We start from the raw sequence: 24,515 nt of genomic DNA on the forward strand, positions 1-24,515 counted from the left end.
GTAGTTCAAATGTATATAACGTATATAGACCAACAAAGTTTAATTGAATAAAAAGATAAATTATTAATACAAAATCAAAAGAAATGAATAAGTGCTTGGGTTTGTTTGATTTTTATTTATTCATCATGTAAGTTTTTTGTTTTTTTTATTTTAATAATTTGGACGTTTTTGTATAATGCGATACAGATTAGGAAGGGTTATGTTTTTGGTTGTTGTTTTGTGTTTTTTAACATATAGATTCTATGTTAATGTGACAATTCTGAATCATGAATTGAATCGGTTGACTGCTAGCAGGGCAGTGACCAAACCCCCTAAGTTACGAACTAGTCAGCTGGTAACAATCGTTCTCAGACAATTTGAGTTATACGAGAACGATGTAACATTAACCGCCCAGTCATTCATAAATATGTTCCCAAATATTATGCTGTGGATTGTGTATAATGAAATACCTTATCCTCCCTTGGATCTCGCCATCACTAACAATTCTTTATCAAATGTAAAGCTGTATAATTTGTCACCGAATTTAAAACATCAGGAAGATCTTCTGGCTAAAATTAAGACGAAATATGTTTTATTTGTACCAGACTCGAGTAGGATAACGTCCCAACATCCCCTACATGTCATGACAAATGAGTTAAGCAAAAAGCCGAATAGTATAGCGGTGCTTCCTGTAGGACAGTCAAAGAATTTAAAATGTTTAAAGCTCAACATAAATCAAAGAGAATGGACTATTAAATACAGTTTATCTAGAGAGAATCGTTGTGATGAAGTGTCTGGGAAACAATTAATTATGGTCGAAAAAGATTTATTAACAAAACTTTATGACCCTTTATTACATCCCTTTCCTCATTCACTCTATGTTCAAACTTCTGTGCATAAAGTTGAGGTAATGTGATAGATGTGTAATGTTGATAATTTGTTTAATCTTTTTTTATTACTTAGGCCACAATTTTAAAAGCCAATTCATTACATGAGGGCAAGCCAGTGTTAAGATCTCATCATAGCCAGTTCAAGAAGAAACAGAGTGATCAAGAGCTGCTGAGAAAGTTTTACAAAATATTTAAAATCAAACAGGTAATTAAAGAAAATGGGATGAATGAATGGTATGGTTGTTCCAAGGATACTCCACGATGTTTTGGGACAGTGTTAGACTCCATACCTTCATATTTATATGAAAAGAAATGGACACCACCTTGTTGCATTTCCAACTTGAGGAAAACAGCTCGCCATGTGTTCTCAATGCTAGATGAAGCTGGTGTACGATACTGGTTGGAAGCAGGTAGTTTGTTAGGTGCCATGAGGAGTGGTGATATTCTTCCCTGGGATCACAATGTAGATATTGGCTTTGTTCGTGAAGATATAAATAGATGTAGGTGGTTGAAAAAAGCTCAAACCAAACCTATTGTGGATAAGAAGGGTTTCCTATGGGAGAAGGGTACTGAAGGAAACTTATTCAGAGTATTTTACAGTAAGATAAACAGGATTAATGTGAATCTATTTCCGTTTTACTCGAAAAATGGCACCATGGCCAAAGATGCATGGTTCACCAGTCACAGAAATATGGAATTTCCAGAATCATTTCTACATCCCATGTCTAGTATAGATTTTGTAGGTCGTAGTGTTCCCAGTCCGAATAATATCAGGGATTTCTTAGAGTTAAAATATGGCAAAGGCTGTATAGAAAACCCCGAATATCCCGATCCAAATAAAATAAAATTTCCATAGAGAGTTTGAATCAACAATTGAGCATGTTCATTTAATAAAAAGAAAAAATTAAGGTTGTGACAGTGAGACGATGCCAAAGATGGAGAGAGCTTTGTACTTGATCCTACAAAAATTTAATAAAGCACAAAATCTCAATAAAAAAAAAACAGTATTAAATGGCGAACAGTATTATTCAGTTTGGAAATTCCTGTATAAATAGAATTATTGTGTAGTTATATACGGGTTTATCTCTAAATTTGTGCCAATAAACTATGTATGTAGATTAATCTTGATAAATTGTTTCAAATCCTGATCAATATATGATCTAGATACCTGAACACTCTCATTTCTTATTTTTCATTTGTAATAAAATATTTTTTATTTTTCAAAGTGTATCAATCTATTTAAAATAAATTCTAATCATTGTTATTATTAAAGCAATTTAAATAAACGTTGGTTTAAAGTAAATGAATTTAATTTAATCCTGCATTTGCACTAATCAATATTTATAAGAAACTTATTTCTAATTTTTCAGCCAAAAGAAATTAGACTTTACAGTTTAAAGTTTTCTCACTGAATTATTTTTAAGTTACGTAATCCAGATACCTGAAAGTTTTCATTTGTTTCTGTTTGAATCTGTCTGATCCTTAATAAAGCAGTTTAAATTAATGTTGTTTTAAAATAATTGTAGATCATTTAACCCTACAATGATATTAATTTTTAAGAAAGATGCATATTAAATTAAATTACTATCTGGACTTTTTCCTCTAAAATAAAAGTGCGATTGATTCAAAATCATATTCTCCAGTTCTACTATATACTCATAATATCAGTTATATCAAAATTTCTTTCCACTGGTTTTCTTTTATCGGCATTAACGATAAAGATTCGAACACTTTTTTACCAATTATTTACTGATAGTGATTTTTATTTTATTTTATTCATTGCCGAAACAAAATTGATTGCTATTGTGAAGAGGTATATAATGTTTGCTTGGTTGCTTGCCGTATCTTATGGCGAGGTTTATAATAGCTCTTCTGATTTATGCGCTCCTGGTAGAAAATATGGTTTCGATTGTTTCCACAATGTAAATTTATGAAGCCTACCAAAATGGACGGCTCCAAAGGTTGAGTGCAGCTAATTTACTCAAAAAATCTCTACGATGTAGTTGATGAAGATGTTGTGTGAAGAAGGAAGGAAGAAAGAAAGAACTTTTTACAAGTTTGTTTTTTTTAAGAATTAAATAAATAACGTATTTCTCCTATAATTTATAGGATCTTAATACAAAATTATATTCTATGAAAATTCGGTCTAATAACAGGCGTACATAAAAAAGAGAAGGTAAACTTCAGTCGTTACCACTTGTTATGCAAACACTCTTCCATATTCAGGATTTCAACAACTACAGTTAATGAAATGCTATATGTTTATGGTTACATCATTTCCCGTTGCTAGTTTTTTGAAGTTTTATTGTGTACTCTATAATTATTGAATTCAGATAGAACAACTAAAATGCATATTTAGGTATTGTTAGATAATAGTTGTTAGATATGCAACAACTCTTCTATGTTTAAGTATGTATGTTATTAATTATTCACCAATGGATGGCATAATCCGTTGCACATCATTATTAAGTTACTAAATACATGAATTAGTTTTAGTCACAAAGTATTATTAGCAAATAAAATTTCTGTACATTTTTTTATGAGCAAAGTTTCTTTTTAGATGTTCTCATTCAAATTTTTCAGATACTAGTTGTTATCCTTAAAATTTTTGCATTGTACGTAATAGTTTAGTCAATAAATGGGTGAATTTGGTAGTTGTTAATTAAATAATTCATAATTGTAAAACAGGTTTTGATTTTTAAGATACATTTATTATACAGAGTCTTCTCCAAAATATTAAATTAATGGAGTATTCTGGCACTGTAATATTTTATTATGAATAGATTATATATTATATTCTGTTGTTTAGGGATTTAGAAAAATGATTTGTTAAAAGCACCTGCATCGTACATCTGTAATGTATAACTGTTTGCCAATAGATGGCGCCACCATAGATATTACTATTTTAACGAATATCTGTATGTGTAGTGGACAGTATACCGACACATTGAGTTTGTAATATAATAGAGTATTAGTCTATTATTACCAAAACGAAAACTTAAAATAAGTAGATAGGAGCATGTGATTGGCAATTTGTTGTATTTAAAGTATACCGTACATAAAGTTGTGTATAAATATATATCGTAAAAATCATCAAAATAGAAAATGACATAGAAAAAACGTAATACTGTTTCGTTTATCGTAAACCGGCGGCTCTGAGCTCCATCAGAGCGCTCTGCGTGATAATTCCGTGGGATTTGTTGTAGCTATTGAACGATTCGTAGAGTTTCGTTTTGGGCGGAGTGATTCTTCGCTTGGGCACCTCCGAATTTGACCTCATGGGTATCCGGCAGTCGCCTCCGGCTTTTGTCGTGCTGCTCCTGTCGACGACAGAAGGGCCTCGCGATAAAATCACCTTGGAGTCCGATTTGTTCATGTGGGCCATCTGCACGATGTTCGTGTTCTTGTGGTTGATCTTCGGTTCGGACTGTGACATTATCTGACATCTCTCGCGCTGGTTCACGTGGGATCTTATGTACTTCTCCGCGTTCTTAGTCACCTTGGAGTAAACGTCCGGCATGATGAATTTCTGCTTGATGACGGCTTTGGGATGCGTCCTGGGATGGTGTCCGGACATCAGTTCGTACAGCTTGTTTCTGTAGTCGTCCACGGAGAGTCGGATGTCGTCGTTCAACGGTATGACGACGTTCGAAGCCATCGCTATCTCCAGATCCTTGTCGTGAAACTTGGCCACGTATTCATGTTCGAGCGCCTCGTCAGCCTTGAGTCTCTTGTGGGGGTTGAACACTAGTAGCTGATTGATGAGGCTTATGGCATCCGAGGGCACGCTCGAGCCGAGCATGGACTGTAGAGGCACTTTGGAAACGGATGAGGCGTTCTTGATCATCGAGGAACCGACACCCGATATGCAGACTTGGCTGATATCTGAAACAAGACATTGGATGAATTAGTGATTGTCTTAAACACTCTTTGTTATGGTTTTTGTTAACAGGTCAATTGAAAAGTCCCTGGCCCATGTTTTCGTCGGTAACAACCTCTTTTGGGCGTCCATTGCGTTCACCTTCTTCGGTGCTCATTTCATCATGTACATTCAACTTAGCATACCAATCCTTGATGGTTGATTTTCCTGGGGCAGTGTCCGGAAACTCGGCGTCAAGCCAAGTTTTTGCTTCAACTGAATTTTTTTGTATTTGTTTTGATTTTATTACAAAAGTAGCTTCATTCAAAATGCTATAATTGACAAACACACTTCTTTTGAGGGTTAGGGCTAACTAAAAAGCGTATGGATTGAATTCTAGTTGCGCCATCTATGTGTCAGGCCGGGGACTTTTGAATTTACCTGTTAGGTAAGGTTTTAAATAATTTTGCAGATATTTGGCAACAGCTCGTTCAATTACATGTTCGGAAGCATCATACATCATTCTATCTCTTTTTAACAAGGATAAAATGAGAAGGAATAATCCGCTCCGGATATAAAACGAATTTTATGTTTTTACTGTGAGAGTTTATACTGTGATTGACACTATATTCGACGTCATTTATGATGTGCACTGTGTGACCGGCCATATAAAGTTTCGGCGAGACTATTTTGAATGAAATAAATTCGTTTTGCTTCTTTTCATTTGACATTAAAATTATTATTGGAACTTGTACCTAACCTAAATGTGAGATTGTGAAAAACTATTGTCATATTGAAAATGCGATATTTATTATAGAATGCATGAAATAGTTAGTAAATTAAGTACGTATGATTAAAGTTAAAACTACGAACCTTCAGATGATGGCGTCGGTATGGCTGCCATAATTCTTTCCACTTGATTAACCGTCGAGGAACCAGGAAAAACAGGCTTACCTCCGGACATTTCGGCTAATATACACCCAAGACTCCACATATCAATACCTTTAGTGTATCTGGAAAAATAACCGAGAATATCGACAAATAATCTTGGTTGCCCGGCTTAGTTACCTTCTATTCGCTATGAGGATTTCCGGAGCTCTATACCATCTAGTCGCCACGTAATCAGTCAGTGTGGGGTCGCTGTCGCTCAAGGCACTCTCCGATCCTTGGGTCAGGGATCGTGCTAATCCAAAATCGGCTATTTTACATCTAGAAACGTTCGGAAACTCTAAATTAATAAAAGTAGGCGGCTGTGAGGCTTTGTATTAGTTTTAATCGATTCGGAGTGATGAGATTATGACATATTATTATGGTAAAATATGTGATATATCGATTTTAGTGATCGAAATTATCTGTCATATACGTCATGTGTTAATTCTTCTTTTTCTTTTAGTAGTTTATTTCGTTTATTTATTTATTTCTCCAATTATATCGATTACTCTAATATCTTATGAACTACATTACTCTCTATTAAAAAATATTAAAAATATAAATTTATGAATATACATCATTGATTCATTGCATTCGTTTTAAACTCGCAGCGGATTGTGGGTCATGTTGCCAAATGTTTCCAAAATTCTTCAAAACATTAGTGATTATAATTAGTATTATATAAAATAAGAATGTTATAAAGCGATAAAAGTTGTACAAAGTTGCGACACATCAACTGTTTTATTTGATGGGCTACAGATAACTAGATAAATTGAATGAAATAATAATTGGAAAAAGCTGTATTTGATGATCTATTAAGAGTTTTTGAAAGTATTATGTTACTTTTGGACACCATGTATGACATTTAATGATTTTGAAGTGAGTTATAGAGGAAAAAGGACGAGGATACATCGTTATCATGACGACCTTAAATCTTCCAATATACGACTTGTTCAAAAATATCAAGCAGATCAGAAGTGAAACCTGACACCATATCAACCAAACATTGCGTCTACAGATCATCATTTGTTTTTATCAGTTGTTGTATTGAAGATGAATCAAATTCTGCAAAGGAAGAATCCGTAAATTCGTTGAAAATGGACAAGACCATATCGAATATTTGAACTAAAAAAAATAATTAAAGTCCTCTTTTAACCAACGAGGGTTTTTATTTGGACTGGACCTACAGCTTAACGTGGGCTCCGAATCACGGTCCTCGGCATTAAGCGTACCGATTGCCCAGTGACCAACTTAGTAATTATGCCAGAAAACATCCGGTCTGACCCAAACTGGTTACTGGCGTGACTGGGATCATTTTCCATTATGGATTTTGCACTTTTATCTAAGAACGATCACAAACATAAACTTACGACTATATCCCAGCAGGACTGGAACCCGCGACTATTGCAATAGGAGGAAGACCGTTCTGTTGCCTTGACCATTGCGCCAACAAAGCCGGTGAATATTTAAACTGTATTATCACTACATAGTATAAAACAAAGTCGCCTTTTCTTTCCCTATATCCCTATGTGCGCTTAAATCTTTAAAACTACGCAACGGATTTTGATGCGGTTTTTTTCAATAGATAGAGTGATTCAAGAGGAAGGTTTATATGTATAATACATGCATAATATACTAAGGCAACATTGCTAATTTTAGAGGTTTCTAACGTGATGTTGTAAATTAACCTATTTTTAGGCTTATTTAGCAATTAGCAAAAACGCTGCCTAACCCTACGAGTTAGATCAAATTAATGTACTACAGTATTGTACACCATAAAAAGGTCTACAAAAAAGTCCGCGATGGTATATGTTTATCTTTTAGGGATAACCCACATTAACCATTTTTATTGTTTACTTTTTACGTGAGAAAATGGCTTATTTACGAAGCTATTTTAAGCAATACGGCATTAATCCTTATCGAATTAAGTACCTTAAATACAGTGTGCAATTAATATAGATCAATATGGTTCCTTACAGCATGTAAATTAAAGAAATATTTTCGGAGATATTACAAATTTAAAATTTGCGTTTAAAAATGTGTAATGTAATAAAAATTGTATGAATTTAGATATTCCAAAGATAGCAGGAAATCTTCATAGTAAGTATAGGGGAAGAGGAATTGTTTTACTCCAAATTTAATGCGTGCAGGCCAAGAGCAGTAATGAATGAACCAAAAATACTGGATCGATTTTAATCATGTTTTCATTGAGTGACATAGGCATATATATTTTATGCCCGTGCAAAGTCGGAGCGGGCCGCTATGTTTTTATATAGAACGTTCATATTTTTTCTGTAGTTTATTTAATTTAGTATCAGCATTGCACCCGTGCGAAGCCGGGGCGGGTCGCTAGTTTATTATACATTTATGTGTACCCCTATTATTTAAATAAACTAGGAGTTAACACGTCGATAACACATTTGGTCAGATATCGTAAAAAATTGAATCTAAAATCTTTTAATTGCATAGTACATAATGATCTTCTAGATAAAATATTAAAAATAATAACAACATGCGCCGTATACTTTTAATTTTAATAGGGAACGATTCAAAGTTTGCTTTCAGTATAAGAAAACAAGAAGATAGAACTCTAGACATATTAGAGTAAATTATTAAATTGAATTATATTGATTAAACAAATATGAAAAATATGAATATGAACATTTTGAATTGTATTTGCCATATATCAAAGATTCTTCTTTAATAAATATATTTATTTTTATATTGTATTTTTTTTATTACTCTTCGTGAGTCCACAATCTGCCCTATTGACAATATTGTATTTAATTTTTTAAAATTTACTTGAATTTAATTGGTCAATGAAACGCCAGGGCTGTCATAGCGCCGTATCTACTTTATCAAAGAACCTATCAAATGCGTTCATCGTAAAATGTTTTCCTTTCCTTACTTTCCAGGTGCCTATAATGGAGATTTAAACTGACCAATAGAATTAGTAGATTGGGCCACTATAACCTCATATAGCAATTGGATGTAGCGAAACTTTTCTCGAAAGATACCATGAACTGCAGCAAGCAAAGGTGTTCTTGCCTGACAACCACTGAAACGCCGAAGAAGTAAGTTCTTAAGAAGGCGTTCTTCCTCACGGTATCGCTAAATTTCTAGAAATATGGAGAAACGCAGGATATGATGGCGAATATTTTGATCGAGACATAATCTACTAATTTTTCTCAATATATTTCTTTTAAAATGAGTACATGCAAGCCTTTAACATTATTTCGCCTATCTAACACCTCATATGGAGCTTATTTATTGCTTACCGACACAAACTATCCAACAAAACGTTGCTAGGCTTCAGGTCTCGATGAATCACGTTCCCGGAATGTATATACTTCATCGCCTTCAGCAGCTGGTACATGATGTACCTCTTGTGGATATCCTTGAGGATATTCCCTCTCTTAATCACGTTGTGTAGATCAGTCTCCATGTACTCGAAACCCAAGTATATATCTTTGTTGTTGGCAGCCCTAAATATCGTAAGAATCGTCATATAACGACGGGGAACGATGCTCGGTTCAAATACCTGTGTATACTGTGAAGCTTCACTATATTCGGGTGGTTCTTGAACGATTGCAGGAACATGATCTCGCGGAACGTCCTCTGCGCGTCCGTTTGGTTCCGGAAGGCGTCGAAGATCTTCTTCACGGCCACCACTTCCTTGGTTTTCCTGTCGATCGCCTTCCACACGATCCCGTAGGCTCCCTTCCCCAATCTCTTCTGGATGTCGAAACGCTTCGCTATGTGATCGTCGATCTCCGACATCCTGTCCTTCGACTGTGCCATCGTCTTGTGTATTACCGCTCTTTTTCTTATATAAAACCGTTGTAAACGTGCATCTTACATCAACATGACAATTGACACTACTGTCACTGACATTGTCACACGACGGTCCCGGTCGCGAGACAATTCGAATTCACTCGACACGGTGACTGATGATGAACCCCAATCTCGAACGAAACGTCCACGTTAAAATCGAGAATATGTATTCAGCGGCGTGACGACACGGATACAAAAAAGATTCGAATAAACAAGCCACGATTTCCCGTAAAACAATGTCAAACGGCGATCGACAACCAATCGGCCGTTTCATCAGATATCAACTGGATCTAGTAGTCGATGGAATGACGTTCCAGGTACACGGGACATCGAAGAGGGCCGGCGAATGTTTTATCATTATGAATCGTCCTGTTTATTAATCGCGGTAGGCATGCAACTGCGTTACCATGGTGACGCGGACGAATTTGTACCGGTGTCAGGCTGGACAGTCGCGGCGCCGAGCGGCGGGGCGACATCTGCCGCCGCGTATGTGGGTAAATGGGTCGGCGTTTGTTTATTTATTAGACGCCGGGTTCGTGTACGGGGGTTGCCTATGAAAAAGTCACGTACAGCCGATGGAAAGGGTGAGTTTAAGTATTCGGGGTCTGGTGGTTGATTTTTATTTCATCGGGGCTGTCGATGGGGTTGGGGGATGTGGATTTAGAATTGTCATTGCTGGGAGAAATATATGACTTGTCTTGTGTACATCTCGTTTATTTTTGAACGTACTTTATTGGCACACGAAGCTACCGATTGGGAATAATTTAAGTTTGTGTTTTAGCTCATCGAATGAAAAATCACCTTTATTTTCGTTAATATTAATTGAAAAAATGAACGCGACTGTATGTTCGTATTTGTGATTGTGCTTCACGCTAGTAACCAGGCTGGGTAAAACTGAACGTCTTTTGGGATGGTTTTCCTTCTTTATATCTCACATTAGATATGCTTAGTAACAAGCCAATTGAAAAGTCCCCGGCCTACCATAGTAAAATAAATTTTTTTGGTAAAATTAGTTTTTTTTTTATTCAACATAATTCCCTTTAAGGGTGATACACTGATTATAGCGACCCTCCAACTTTTCGATACCATTTTTGTAGTACGATTTGTCCTTTGCTTCAAAATAGGCTTCAGTTTCGGTGACCTTTTCATTGAACGAAAATTTCTTCCTAGCGAGCATTCTTTTGAGATCTGAGAACAGGAAATAGTCGCTGGGGGCCAAATCTGCAGAATACGGTGGATGAGGAATTCATGGATTTTTGACACGGTGCATTGTCTTGGTGAAGCAGCGATTTCTTTTTTTTCAAATGGTCCAATAACGCTATGTAATAGTCGTTGTTGATGGTCCTTCCTTTTTCAAGGTAGTCAATGAAAATTATTCCATGCGCATCCCAAAATACAGACGCCTTGCCGGCCGATTGTTGCGTTTTCCCATCCTTTGGAGCGGGTTCATCGTGTGCAGTCAATTCGGAAGACTGTCGTTTGGACTTCGGAGTGAAATGATCGCTAACATGGCTTTCATCCATTGTCATTGCTCCGAATCATCAACTCGTCGTTGTTTTTAGTCAAAAATGAGATCGCGCGGCACGTATTTTACACAGAGCTTTCTCATACCCAAATATTCGTGAATGATATGATGTATACGTTCAGTTGATAGTGTGAGATAGAGTGTCTGCTATTTCATTCAACTTCAGTTTACGGTCATTCAAAATCCTTTTTTCGAATTTTTTAAATGTTTTCGTTGGTAACAACCTCTTGGGCGTCCACTGCTTTCACCGTTTTCGGTGCTCATTTGACCACATCTAAACTTAGCATACCAATTCTTGATGGTTCATTTTCCTGGGGCAGTGTCCGGAAACTCGGCGTCAAGCCAAGTTTTTGCTTCAACTGTATTTTTCCCTTCACAAAGTAATATTTTATCAACACGCGAAATTCCTTTTTATCCAGTTTTTTCACAATAACAATAGTTGCTTCACTCAAAATGCTATAATTCACAAACTAATGAATAACTAATGTCAAATTTATACATGCATCTTTTGAGTGTTAGGGCTAACTGAAAAACATATGGATTTAATTCTAGTAGCGCCATCTATGTATCAGGCCGTGGACTTTTCAATTGACCTGTTATAATCTTAATTTACACGTTGATATATTACTATTTTTACCATGTTTTAAGCCGAAATGTTGAGTCACTTCGTGTATCCATTTGATTTCGAGGTCATCGTGCAGTTCCTCCTTGATTACGTAGCAATAAACATTGGCAATTAATCGTAGAAGTTTGTTCTGGTTCGCGTTGGATTACTAGGTGGTTTGATAGTTTAGTTCAATGCCATATATGCACCCCATAGGTCCAAATTGGCTTTATGATTGAGTGATAAACCAATATGTTTGATTTTTGTCTAACATGGTGTTTCCAATTTAACCTACTACCAAATGGATGCTGAGATGATTAGCTGATTCTGCTTGAGGAATCGCGCATCCATCAAGTGATATAATTAGGTTTTTGTCTTTTTGTCTAAACGCAAGATTAACATGGATAGGTTGGATTTAGCTGTATTTTCCAATCTCTACTGTGCGACCAGTACTTCCTGTCAAGTACTGTTTCTAAATTTTCTTCCGAAAATATATTATTCCAGCAGTTAGCAGCAATTACGCGGTAATAATTTGTTCATTTAGTAGACCAATCCCAAGTGCTATACTCGGTCAAAAGCTAGTGAGATGTCCGGGAATATTGCAAAGCAATATTTATGTTTTTAAAATTGTAAGATCCAACTTGTTCTGTCGATTTGTCAGGTTTTTTAAGCATAATTATTCGAGCAACTCTAAGATATTCTGTGACATGAGTCACTCTCAAACAAGCATTGAATATGTATGCCAACATGATTATTGCTTTTCGTGGCAGATCTTTTAATAATCCAGGTGAAGTATCGTCTTTTGGAGATACATTGAAATATCTTACTTCCCATAGCCAGTAATCTTTGCCTGCTTCTGAGCTCAATTTACTTACATATTTTTGGAAGCAAATCTGTTGTTCTTTAATCTTTTTATGTGTCTGAAATTTACTGAGCTATTTCATCATGTCGACGTTGGTTGGCTCGTTGGTTACAGATTCCTGCTTTTTTATTTTCATTTGTTTATCGCTATATTTATTGTCGCATATATTTTTTGCCGTTAGCTGTTTCTTCAAGTTCTTTTTTTATTTTCAATAGCAAACGACTTTGAAGAGTTTTGGGCTTTGCCGAGTGGTCTTAACCATTGTACCGCCGTCATTTTATTTGGCTGAATTTCTTTAATTTTTTTCTGGTATACTAAATACCCTTTAAAATTGCATAATGCACATATTGCTATTCCGTTGCTTCCTGCATTTATTTGTGTGAAGACTACATGGGGCTTATAATGAACGCTATATTTAGCAGATATAATTCCTTCTTATTTTCATTTGTTGGTTTAGATATTCTATGTATTATCACATAAAGACGTTATATTCACGACTCACATAAATGATACATGGTTGATAGGAAGAAATAAAAGACACAACATTCATCAAATATATTTACATTGTCGTTTAGCTAACTAACATAATAATAAATAAATATATAAATATGCAGTGACTGTCAGGTCTGATCTAATCTAGCTCTAGGCACTACAACTAAACGCAACCATAGATTGACAATATAAAAACTCAGCACGTATGATTAACGATCGCCAAACATGTAACAGTACTTTCACTGAACCATCTTCAGCATAGGCGTGGATATGTGTTAATAGTTATGAAACAGATACAACGATGTCCGATATCGTTTACACAACTAATTATATTAATTATTTTTCACTCACATTCTCTTTTTGTATTAACATCTCCATTTATCACTGTGTATTATAATATATAATAAATACAAATTTGTTATCCTCTCACTAAGTTATAGGAGTAATGAGGCTGTTGTAGTCGGATTTTTTCCTGTAAAATTCAAAATGTATGTTAATTATCTTCATTATATGGCTAGTAAGAAAATAATTATGATTTTGTTTAGTTACATACAAATTATTGGGTGATAATCGAAAATACTTTCTTGTTAAGTAAATTTTTGTGTTAGTTATTCAACAAGTTTAACTTAACAGGTTAATTGAAAAGTCCCCTGCCATAGTAAAACATTTTTTTTGCCAAAATTGTTTTTTTTTTATTCAACATAATTCCCTTCAATGGTGACACACGGATTATAGCGACCCTCCAACTTTTCGATGCCATTTTTGTACTACGATTTGTCCTTTGCTTCAAAATAGGCCTCAGTTTCGGCGATCACCTTTTCATTCTTCATTGGGATCTGAGAACAGGAAATAGTCGCTGGGGGCCAGATCTGGAGAATACGGTGAATGAGGAATTCATGGATTTTTGACGCGGTGCATTGTCTTGGTGAAGCAGCGCTTTCTTTTTTTTCAAATGGTCCAATAACGCTATGTAATAGTCGCTGTTGATGGTCCTTCCTTTTTCAAGGTAGTCAATGAAAATTATTCTATGCGCATCCCAAAATACAGACGCCATAACCTTGCCAGCCGACTGTTGCGTTTTCCATACTTTTCGATGCCATTTTTGTAGTACGGTTTGTTCTTTGCTTGAAAATAGGCCTCAGTTTCGGCGATCACCTCTTCGTTCGACGAAAATTTCTACCCAGGGAGCATTTTTTTGACATCTGAGAATAACAAATAAGCCCAATTCATAGATTTTTGGCATCGTTTTCAGTGACTTGTGACACGGCGCATTGTCTTGGTGAAGCAGCACTTTCTCTTTCTTCAAATGCGGCCGTTTTTCGGTGCTTTCGTCCTTCATACTATCCAATAACGCGATGTAATAGTCGCTGATGTCTTTAGAATGTCTGCTATTTCATTCAATTTTAATTTACGGTCATTTAAAATCATTTTGTGGATTTTTTTAATGTTTTCGTCGGTAACAACCTCTTTTGGGCGTCTACTGCGTTCACCGTCTTCGGTGCTAATTTCCCCACGTCTAAACTTAGCATACCAATCCTTGATGGTTGATTTTCCTGGGGCAGTATCCGGAAACTCGGCATCAAGCCAAGTTTTTGCTCAACTGTATTTTTTCTCTTCAAATAGCAATATTTTATCAACACGCGAAATTCCTTTTTATCCATTTTTTTCACAATAACAAAAATTGTTTCATTCAAAATGCTATAATTCACAAACTAATGATCCGACAGTTGTCAAATTTATACACGCACCTTTTGAGGGTTAGGGCTAACTGAAAAGCATATGGATTTAATTCTAGTATCGCCCTGTTAGAGCGTTATTGGGTTTTGAAAATAGAGATTGTAAGATTTCATTATGTTTATATTTTGTTTGTCAACGTCCGAAAGTGAAGAATACAGTGTAGACCCATTGAAATTATATGATCTTTATTGTTATGTGTGCTTAAATTAATGCCAGTCAGAATTGGGGACAGATTGAGAGAGAGACAAAGTCGGTTTCGAAAGAAGCTTGTGAAAATCACTTGGTTTAGTTCAATATCTCAGAAGTTCTATAATTACTTCTAATTGTGGTTTTACCAGAAGAGTGACAAAAGGTCATCAATTATAGCACATACATCATTGATTAATATTTGAAATTTACATGAACAAGTTTGTTTTGAAAAATAATGAAAAAAATCGATACATCTTTTTTCACCAAACAAGAAAAGCAAAAACTTTCAAGAATCATTTTAAGTGATATATCTATGAACATTTTTTGAGTATCTCCTAGAATTCTAGATGGCTTAATAACATTCATCAATAATATAAGTAAATAATACAACAAAATAGTTTTTTAAAAAATTATGTGACGTACTTCTTTGGTCATCATATATTTCGTTCAATCCTACATTTTAAAGCACAAGCAATAACATTATTCCAATATTTCAAGAAATATGTTTAGTAGATTGTCGATCATTAAGGTGTATATTTATGAAATATGATAATGATATATGTTAGTGTTAAAATATTTTATAACTTAGTCATAGTTTTATTGTAATTTGGATTTTAGTTTATTCAGTATGTTCGAGGAGTACCATCTGTTAATAGTAGAACTAAACAATTTTTTTGCCACTGTTTTAATATATTATCACTATGAATGATATTTCTGGCGGTGATAGTATATTATCATGATTCTGAACTAAAATAGTGAGCTTAAAAGAGTGCTGCCCATCCGGCTTCAGTTCTAGCAACTTAGTGGTTGCTGAAGAAAGCGTTTTGGGAAGCTAAAAGAAGCAGATGCGAAGAACATTTCGTGGATTACTTAAAAACTGGTAAAATAATGTTATTATAACCGCTTGAGCCAATTAGCTGAAAAAGACCTAGTTTAGAGAAGAGAAAACAATTTTTTAACAAGACAAAATATTTTTTGTTGTTGCTTCAATATCCGCCAGATTTTGTTTCCTCTAACTTCCAGCTCTTCTCTTATTTAAAAAAAAATATTTCGGGGAAAAAGAGTTTCATCAAAGCAAGGAGTTAATAGTTCCAGGAAAAGTAAAATAATTTTTGCAACTTTAAATTTTCATTTCAATCCTGCGAAATTCAAGTTGGCTAAAACATTCTTCAATTATTTATTAGGTTAGTAATATTATTCAATCTATGAGCTCTATAATCGAGATATGTTTGTCTTCTGGTGTATTGACAAGAAAGTAAATTCGGTTATGTTTTAAAATAAAAATTGCTAATTATTAGAGAGTTCTTGTTTTTCTCAAAATAAAAAAATAATAATAGAAAGTGGTTTAAATAGTGATGATGTTTGTTTGTTTGTGATTATAAGACGCTTTCGATGATAACTACTTACTGGGATCTTTTAGCGACACAAACAATTGTCGCTGAGGTTGATCCTCAGCCAGTTCGCATAGCGGGCTACTCGCGTGTATACTCCAGGATAACCAGGTCGGCCACAGCCCACTCCCCACGATACGATGCCGACGATTTCGTACTTCTCCCCGGTGTGCACCACCAGGGGTCCACCGCTGTCGCCTTGACAGGAGTCCATGGCACCTTTCCCCGCGCATAACATGTAGGAAGTGATCCTGGACGATCTGTATTTCATAGCTCGGCACTGCGTCAGGGATAATATCGGGACGTCGACTTCCTGGACGATGTTGGGTAACATTCCTCCTTCACTGGTACGTCCCCAACCAACTACAGTACCCATTTTACCGGCGGGGTCTTTTCCCGATGTCGGGAGACAGATGGGGCGGATGTTTTTGGTGAACTCGACGGGTTTTCGAAGTTTCAGCAGCGCTATGTCGTGGTTATAGGTGTCGGTGTCGAAGTTCCGATGTCGGATGACCGCGGACACCGCTCGCATCTTCGCCGGAACGTCCGTGGTGACGGACTGGTCGTGATCCCCGAGGATGACGCGGATCTTCGACCGTTTCAGCTTGCGGACGCAATGGGCCGCCGTCAGCACGTAGTTCTCGGACACAAGCGACGCGCCGCAGTGGAAATGACCGTCGTACACTATCCTGGCTATCCACGGATAGTGATTGACTCCCGTGGGACGTCCCCCGACTATCCGGTTCTCGTGGTTCGAAACCCCGCACTCGCAGGCACACTCCCGGGCCCCGTCGTCCTCATCGTCGTCGTCGTCGATCAGCCCGCCGTCCTGGACCTCCGTCATCAAGCCGCCGCCGTCGCCGAAGAGACCCCCGAACAGTTGGTTGAAGAAGATCCGACCCTGACGCGCCGTCGTCGTGTTGTTGTTGTCGTGATGAAGCCGCGCTCCGACCTGGTGGATGAGCAGCACGTAGACGAGGAACGCGACGCCCGACCGCATGATTGGCTTCAACTGACTGTCGTGCTATCGGCTGATTTCACCGACGGTCGGTATGTGTGTTTGTTTGTGTGTGCGCGTCTCTCTTTCACTTGGCCTTCAAAGAAAGTAAATCCAACTCTCTACGGAACCGTCGAAAAATACGTCGAACCGACATAATTCGTCCCGTGAAACTGGTTTGTTTTGCAATAAGTTTCGGTTTCTACCGATTCGGAGGCACTTTCTTATCTCATACGGGACGAGAAACATCGCGTCGACGGCGGCGGTCCACGGATTGGCGAGAAAATCGAGAAGGTTACGCGATGAAAATCGTTAAATATGGTGAGCGTTTCACCGATTTTACTTAAAAAAAAAGAACCGCCGAGCCTTGTCGGAATCTTCGCAGAGGTGGTACATAAATCTGACTGGCGACCCCTTTCGCTCTGTTAACGAGTGATCTATAACACGTTACATTGTTGGCGGTCATAAAGCTTCATTAGTTATTAGAAATCGGCAATAAAATTGAGATTTTTTGGTTTAGGGATCAATATTAGGTGCTCCCATGTGTTCGGAGCACATTCTTTCACCTTTTAAAAGGAATATATTGGGAAAAAGGAGAATATATAATAAAATCAACTGATGAGCACCCACACAGCATCCACAGAAAACAGATAATAGATGGAAACAGAAGCATTTTGATATTAATGATAATGAATATAAGTAACAGTATAATTGAAAACTCCTAGGCCTAACATATAGATGGCGCTACTAGAACTAAATTCACTTGTTTTTTAGTTAGCCCTAACGCTCAAAAGATGCGTGTATAAATTTGATAGCTGTCGGATCATTAGTTTGTGAATTACAGCATTTTGAGTGAAGCAACTTTTGTTATTGTGAAAATTTTAAATTTTAACCCGATTAAAATAACCAAAAACAGCGACGAGTGGATGATTCGGAGCAGTGTTTGAAGTTGATCAAGCGTAATAAACCCAAGTTTTTGCGTCGATATGTGACAATGTATATGGACTCCATTATTTCACTCCGAAGTCCAATCGACAGTCATCCGAGTGGACCGCACATAATGAACCCGCTCGAAAGCGTGGGAAAACGCAACAATCGGCTGGCAAGGTTATGCCGTGTGTATTTTGGGATGCGCATGGAATAATTTTTATTGACTACCTTGAAAAGGAAGGAACGTCAACAGCGACTATTACATAGCGTTATTGGGCCGTTTTAAGGACGAAATTGCCAAAAAACGGCCGCATTTGAAGAAAAAGAAAGTGCTGCTTCACCAAGACAATGCACCGTATCTCAAGGCAGTAAAAACTATGCCAAAAATCCATGAATTGGTCTTCGAATCGCTTCCTCATCCACCGTATTCTCCAGATCTGGCCCTCAGCGACTATTTCCTGTTCTCAGTTCTCAAAAGAATGCTCTCTGGGAAGAAATGTTCGTCGAATGAAGAGGTGATCTTTGAAACTGAGGCCTGTCTTGAAGCAAAGCAATCGTACTGCAAAAATGGTATCGAAAAGTTGGAGGGTCGCTATAATTAGTGTATCACCCTTGAAGGGAATTATATTGAATAAAAAAAACTTTGCCAAAAAATATGTTTTACTATGGTAGGCCGGGGACTTTTCAATTGACATGTTACATCTTTTGCCATTATAACTGTGTCGTCGGCAAATATTCCAAATACTCTTTCTTTTGTTGTTGGGATACAAATTAATGTATAATAAAGATATTCAGTAAAATGTGTCAGAACTAGAACCATTGCTTCGTTACTAACTCAACATTTTTAACATTTCCCTGGTAGGCAAAACTAGGAAAAATGACAGCTGTTTAACAAACGTTTAAATAATTTAAAAGGGTCTCGTAGGGAATGGAAACGTTTCGGACCAACTATTCAATTAGCCCGTCGGAAAATCAATCGGAAAGTGGCCAAGGTTACATTCAGGCCACTACGTCACGTCTCATCTATAATATATGACAGCTTAATGGTAGTAGAACTGGGTTATCGTTGACGACTGGGAAAGTATTTTTTTCTGAATATTAAACGAATATTAAGTGCTGGTGTGCGCCAATGAGTATCAAGGCAACAGCTCTTCGGATATGTTAATTTTATGCACTAATTGTCAGTGAAATTATAAACAATGATTATAGATTCTTTTTTGCTTAATCGACTGTAGCTCAAGGATGCTATAGCTTTAAGGGGCCACCTGAATTTTAGAACTTAAAAAGACGCATTGGTATAATGGTATAATTTATTTAATAGGTGTTTGTACGTATTTTGATCAATTTGTGTTAAAAGTGTGTTTATTACATGTAGAAGATCGCTTCAGAAGTGATCTGATATTCTAAAGACTATTTTAACTTATTATAGAGATAATTATACCTCGTTCTATGTGACTATTAATCCCTTCGTCTGGTAGTTTGCTTTTGAGACTACGCACTTTATTTGCCAGCTGAAAAGGTTTCCTTGCTGATGTTAACTCAATTTATAAGAGAGAATTGCCCGTGAAGGCGCTTTCTTTGGGGTATGAGAACCTTTGGTGGCATGAAGAACCGCTTTTGGGGGGATAGTCTTCGGGGTTACCTGATTGAGAACACCTCTGACAGGGATCTGATATGGGAATTGGTGGAGAGTTCCATACAACCTGCTGAGGAATTTCTTGTGTAAGGAGAAAACGAACCGTCTTATTTATATAACAGCGTGAGACCCAGCATTGTAGCTGTTACTCACTATTTACAAGCAAATTATAGAAGCTCGATTAAGATCTGTAGTGAATAAGAGGATTACAAAGGCGTAAAGTGGATTACGGAAGGAAACAAGTATACAAGACCATATATTTGGTACAAGTCAAATAGTGGAAAAAGTTTAACAAAATAAAACAGACATACATAACATTTATCGATTTGGAAAATGCATTTGACAGAGTAGAAAGGCAACATTATGGGTTATATTATAATATAATATATATAATATATATATATATATATATATATATATATATATATATATATAAATATATATAATATAATATATATAACAAGCAGTGGTAAGTGATGAAATTGTAAGAATAATTAAAAGAATATACAGGATACTGACTAATTTCGCCATTGTAAACAACATGAAGTCATAAACCTTCAAAATATAAGAAGGGCTAGGACAAGGCAGAAGATCGATCCTGTTTAACACAACTAGTAAGGACACAATGACAGCAATCAACGCTGACAGCACTGCCGTCTTTTCAGTGCATGCTGAATAGCGTTGGGAACTATAAACTGAAAACAGTCGCAAAACAGTCGAAAAAGTCGATAGTCAAAAAACTAGCTACTGAAAATAGTAATTACTCTTTTCGACTGTATGGTACTTTGTATGGTTCGACTTTTTTTTGTCAATTTGCAATATCAGGCGAAGATGTACGAATCGTTTCCTGTATAATTTGAGAGAGAGGAAAGAACGGAGATAATTGCAGTTAATTTTAAATGTGGTTATATTTTCCAAAAGTAGTATAAGCGAGACGGAGATGAATAAATTCCTTTACGAATTAACTCCAAGAAAGTAAAGGAAAAAATAATTACTGAATACTATAATAACAATAATATATAACATTCAATTTATAATTCAATTTTAAACGAAGTAGAATTACTTTTATATTTTAATGTTCTGTGGATCTGTAAAAAGGGATGGAATTTTTCTATAGAATGGAATAATACCTCAGAAATGTTTTATCGTATTTTAATTGCTATTTTTAAATAATATACTATAATAAATATACATAATAGAACTTAAACAAAACCTAAAAACTAAAAATGTACAATAACCATAAATACTGTAATATTGTAACAAAATGCTATAATATTAATATACAATACATTGTTTTTTACAAGCAAACTACCAAAAAATCATAAAACTATATATATTACATATAAATCTATATAAGCATAAATTGAGTACATTTTTGTCATGGTCGCGGTTTGGACGACAGAGCCAGAACGTTAAAAATGAGTCCAATGAAACAAGTAGAACCAAAAAATAGTAACTAAAAGTACGACTGTCTGAATAGTTGATAGTAAATAGTATCAAACTCAGTTGGGCCGAAAATACCGACTGAAAACCGTCGACTGAAACAGTTACTGGTAAAAAGTGGTAAAGTCAGTCGAACCAAAAATAGCGACTGAAACAGTCGGTAGTAAAAAGTAGTCACTTACTAAACAGTCGATAGTTCCCAACACTAATTCTGACCAACTACAAAATCAAGGACAAAAACAATATAAAATGTCAAGTGGACAGTAGGAGAATGATAAAAAATAACAGCGAGAGAAATTTAACGCTGAAAATAAACATAAATAATACCCATAATCGAAGAATTTGCAAAAGTTCACATGCAACGTAAACTTTTTAAAATTTCTTATCCAAAAATTGATAAAACTGATAAACAATATTACCATCGGGGTATAGTCACATGATTCCTATCTATTAAACATTACTACAAAAGTCCAAGCAAACATTTCGTTAGACGAAATATGTTATTTAGATGAGAAACAATATCTCTCATTCCGGAAATACTTTCGGTTTTTCTACGAATTATTCTAATTCTATTAATCAAATTTTTATAACATACAATACAACTTTCACTGAATCATCTTCAGACCACTGACTTGAGAAAAGGATATTCGGTTAATAACAATACCGGGTTGGAAATAAACAATTTTCTTTTCATTGTATGCTCAAAGAAACAAAATCTACCCATGTGACATTCACCCTTTGTAGAAGAACATGTCCCTCAGTAAAATTGAATAATCATGAACTTCCGCAACGTTAAATATCTGGGAATGCATTTCGATCGACTTTTGACATGGGAAATACATATAGCGACCAAACGCAAACAGTTTGGGGTTAAACTAAACCATATGTACTGGCTGATAGGGCGTAAATCTATCATTAGATAACAAGGTTTTGCTGTATTAGTCAATACTTACGCCTATTTGGATCTATGGTATTGAACTGTGGGATACTACTAGCAAATTTAACATAGATATCCTCCAAAGGTTCCAGAATAAAGTGTTGCGAATCATCGTCGATGCCTCATATTACGTGTCCAACAAACTGATCCAGCGCGATATCCCCATAGAACCCATAAGGAGAGTTAGTGCGAAGCACTCTGAAAAATTATTAGTGCATCCCAATGCACTCACCAAACAGTTAAATGTGCGTGATGGCAGTGAAGTGCGTAGGCTCTAACGCAAATTACCATACGAACTGATTAATAGACACATAGAGTTAGTTTAATAATCTCTAGAATAAGTTAGAATAGTAGATAAACTTTAAAATAAGTTCAGAATATTATCTAGAATAAGATTTGGATTATAAGTTTTACAGTAGATCACTTACTGATCTTCTACATATTAGGATAGTTATATAGAACTGAAATCATATAATACTATCAATTGCCCACTAGGAGATTAATAAAAAGATTCTAGGAGATTAATTAAAAAAAAAGAAAAAATTTGGGTGCTGGGATAGAACCAAGTAAAAATGAACAAGTCATAAATTATAAAATATTGCTGAAAAATCTATTAATTATTAGCCTGAGTGTATTGTTGTATTAGAGGTTGAATTATTGATAATGATGAAGGCTATTTTGGTATGAGTTTGGATATCCAATGAAAAAAACAGCGTAATTACTGTTTTGTTTTTTCATTTTGTTTCATTTGTTAATTTTTTTTTTCATTTTAAATTTTTTTTATTACTCTTCGTGAGTCCACAATCTGCCCTATTGGCAATAAGTATTTCTTCTGTTTATATTATATATACATGGCATGTAGAAAATCACTTCATTAAGCAATCTTCTGTATAAAATATTATCTTAATTAATTAGTCTTATTCTAATGCTTATTCTAAACTCTACATATGTCCAGTAATCAGATCAGGTGGTGTTAAACGTTTTAGTCTACGCACTTCACTATCACGTCGCATATTTAGCTGATTAGCGAGTACATTGGGATGCACTGACACTCTTTCGAAGTACTTCACACAAACACGTTGGATTACACTCGTTATAGGTTCTAGAGGAATATCGCGTTGTATCACTTTATTTGAAATATAGTATGGAGCATCAACAATGGCAAGCAACACCTTATTTTGGAACCGTTGAATGATGGATATATTAGATTTGCTAGCGGTACCCCATAGTTGAATTCCATATGTCCAAATGGGCTTGAGTACAGACTCATACAGCAATACCTTGTTATCTAATGATAACTTGGATTTGCGCCCAATGAGCCAATACATTTAGTTGTTTCCGTTTAGAGAGTATGTGCTTCTTCCAGGTTAGGCGTCGATCTAAATGCATACCAAGATATTTAACATGCTCTGCTTGGGGGAGTTGACGATGATTGATATTTACTGGTGGACATGTTCTTCTACGCAGGGTAAACGTTATATGCGTGGATTTTGATTCATTGGCTTTAATGCGCCATGTCTTCAACCATAATTGTATTTGCTCCAGGTGGGTTTGTAGGTTTATTGATGCTGTGACTGGATCTTCATGGGATGCTAAGATTGCTGTATCGTCTGCATATGTTGCCACAGTAGTTATTTTTGTGGTGGGCATTTTAAAAAATGTGTGAGCAAAATTAAAATTGTTTGTAATCACAGAATAAAATGACAGATCAAAATTAAATTCACATTGATAATTAAATTCAACTTATTCTTGTTGAATGTTTACTCAACCTCAATCCCAAAAAGGCTGCTCGTATTGATGATATTTTACCTGGGTTATCGAAAGAGCTGCCACGAAAAACAATCATCATTCTGACATACATATACAATGCCTTTTTTAGAGTTCTTTGAGATTCTAAAAAAATCTGACAAATCGCCAGAATAAGTCGGATCTTGTGGGCTTATTTCACTGCTACCTGCGATATCAAAATTATTTAAAAAAAGGGTGTTAAAACGTATTTAACCATTTATAACAATACCAAATTTTCAGTTTGGATTTCTAAATCACCACTCAGCAATCGACCAAGTGTACAGAGTAACAATGGTTGGTGAAAAGATTAATTGAAAAATAGAAACACTGCTCCGCACTATAACTGGACGTCTCATAAGCTTTGTACTGGGTATGGCATTTGATACTAATCTATAAGATGAGAAAATTACTACATCGGAACTACTGTCAACTGCTGGAAAATTTTGAGTATTGTATGAAGAGACATTCTTAACACTTAAACCTATCTCAGCA

The 24,515-nt window shown here is 35.7% G+C and overlaps 2 protein-coding genes and 1 pseudogene across 3 annotated transcripts; 1 reads left to right on the plus strand and 2 right to left on the minus strand.

Annotated features, from left to right (window-relative positions):
- Positions 1 to 138: 138 nt before the first annotated feature.
- LOC143194875 (ribitol 5-phosphate transferase FKRP) lies at positions 139 to 1,930 on the plus strand. Its single transcript, XM_076401636.1, has 2 exons — positions 139 to 886; positions 943 to 1,930. Exons 1-2 carry the CDS (start codon positions 176 to 178, stop codon positions 1,723 to 1,725), a joined length of 1,494 nt encoding a protein of 497 aa, XP_076257751.1. The 5' UTR covers positions 139 to 175; the 3' UTR covers positions 1,726 to 1,930.
- Positions 1,931 to 3,889: 1,959 nt separating this feature from the next.
- Positions 3,890 to 9,602, minus strand: Erk7 (Extracellularly regulated kinase 7). Its single transcript, XM_076401662.1, has 5 exons — positions 9,200 to 9,602; positions 8,937 to 9,143; positions 5,797 to 5,937; positions 5,602 to 5,741; positions 3,890 to 4,754 (listed from the first exon to the last, which is right to left on the minus strand). The coding sequence occupies exons 1-5, from the start codon at positions 9,457 to 9,459 to the stop codon at positions 4,006 to 4,008; spliced, it is 1,497 nt and encodes a 498-aa protein (XP_076257777.1). The 5' UTR covers positions 9,460 to 9,602; the 3' UTR covers positions 3,890 to 4,005.
- Positions 9,603 to 13,309: 3,707 nt separating this feature from the next.
- LOC143194887 (trypsin-1 pseudogene) lies at positions 13,310 to 17,439 on the minus strand (annotated as a pseudogene). Its single transcript, XR_013005402.1, has 2 exons — positions 16,309 to 17,439; positions 13,310 to 13,447 (listed from the first exon to the last, which is right to left on the minus strand). The product of XR_013005402.1 is annotated as a trypsin-1 pseudogene (transcript).
- Between the last annotated feature and the right edge of the window lie 7,076 nt (positions 17,440 to 24,515).

The sequence above is a fragment of the Rhynchophorus ferrugineus genome, unplaced genomic scaffold, assembly GCF_030347505.1.
Source record: "Rhynchophorus ferrugineus isolate W39M unplaced genomic scaffold, kcgeb_rfMv2 rfM4, whole genome shotgun sequence".
Taxonomy (NCBI): Eukaryota; Metazoa; Arthropoda; class Insecta; order Coleoptera; family Curculionidae; genus Rhynchophorus; species Rhynchophorus ferrugineus.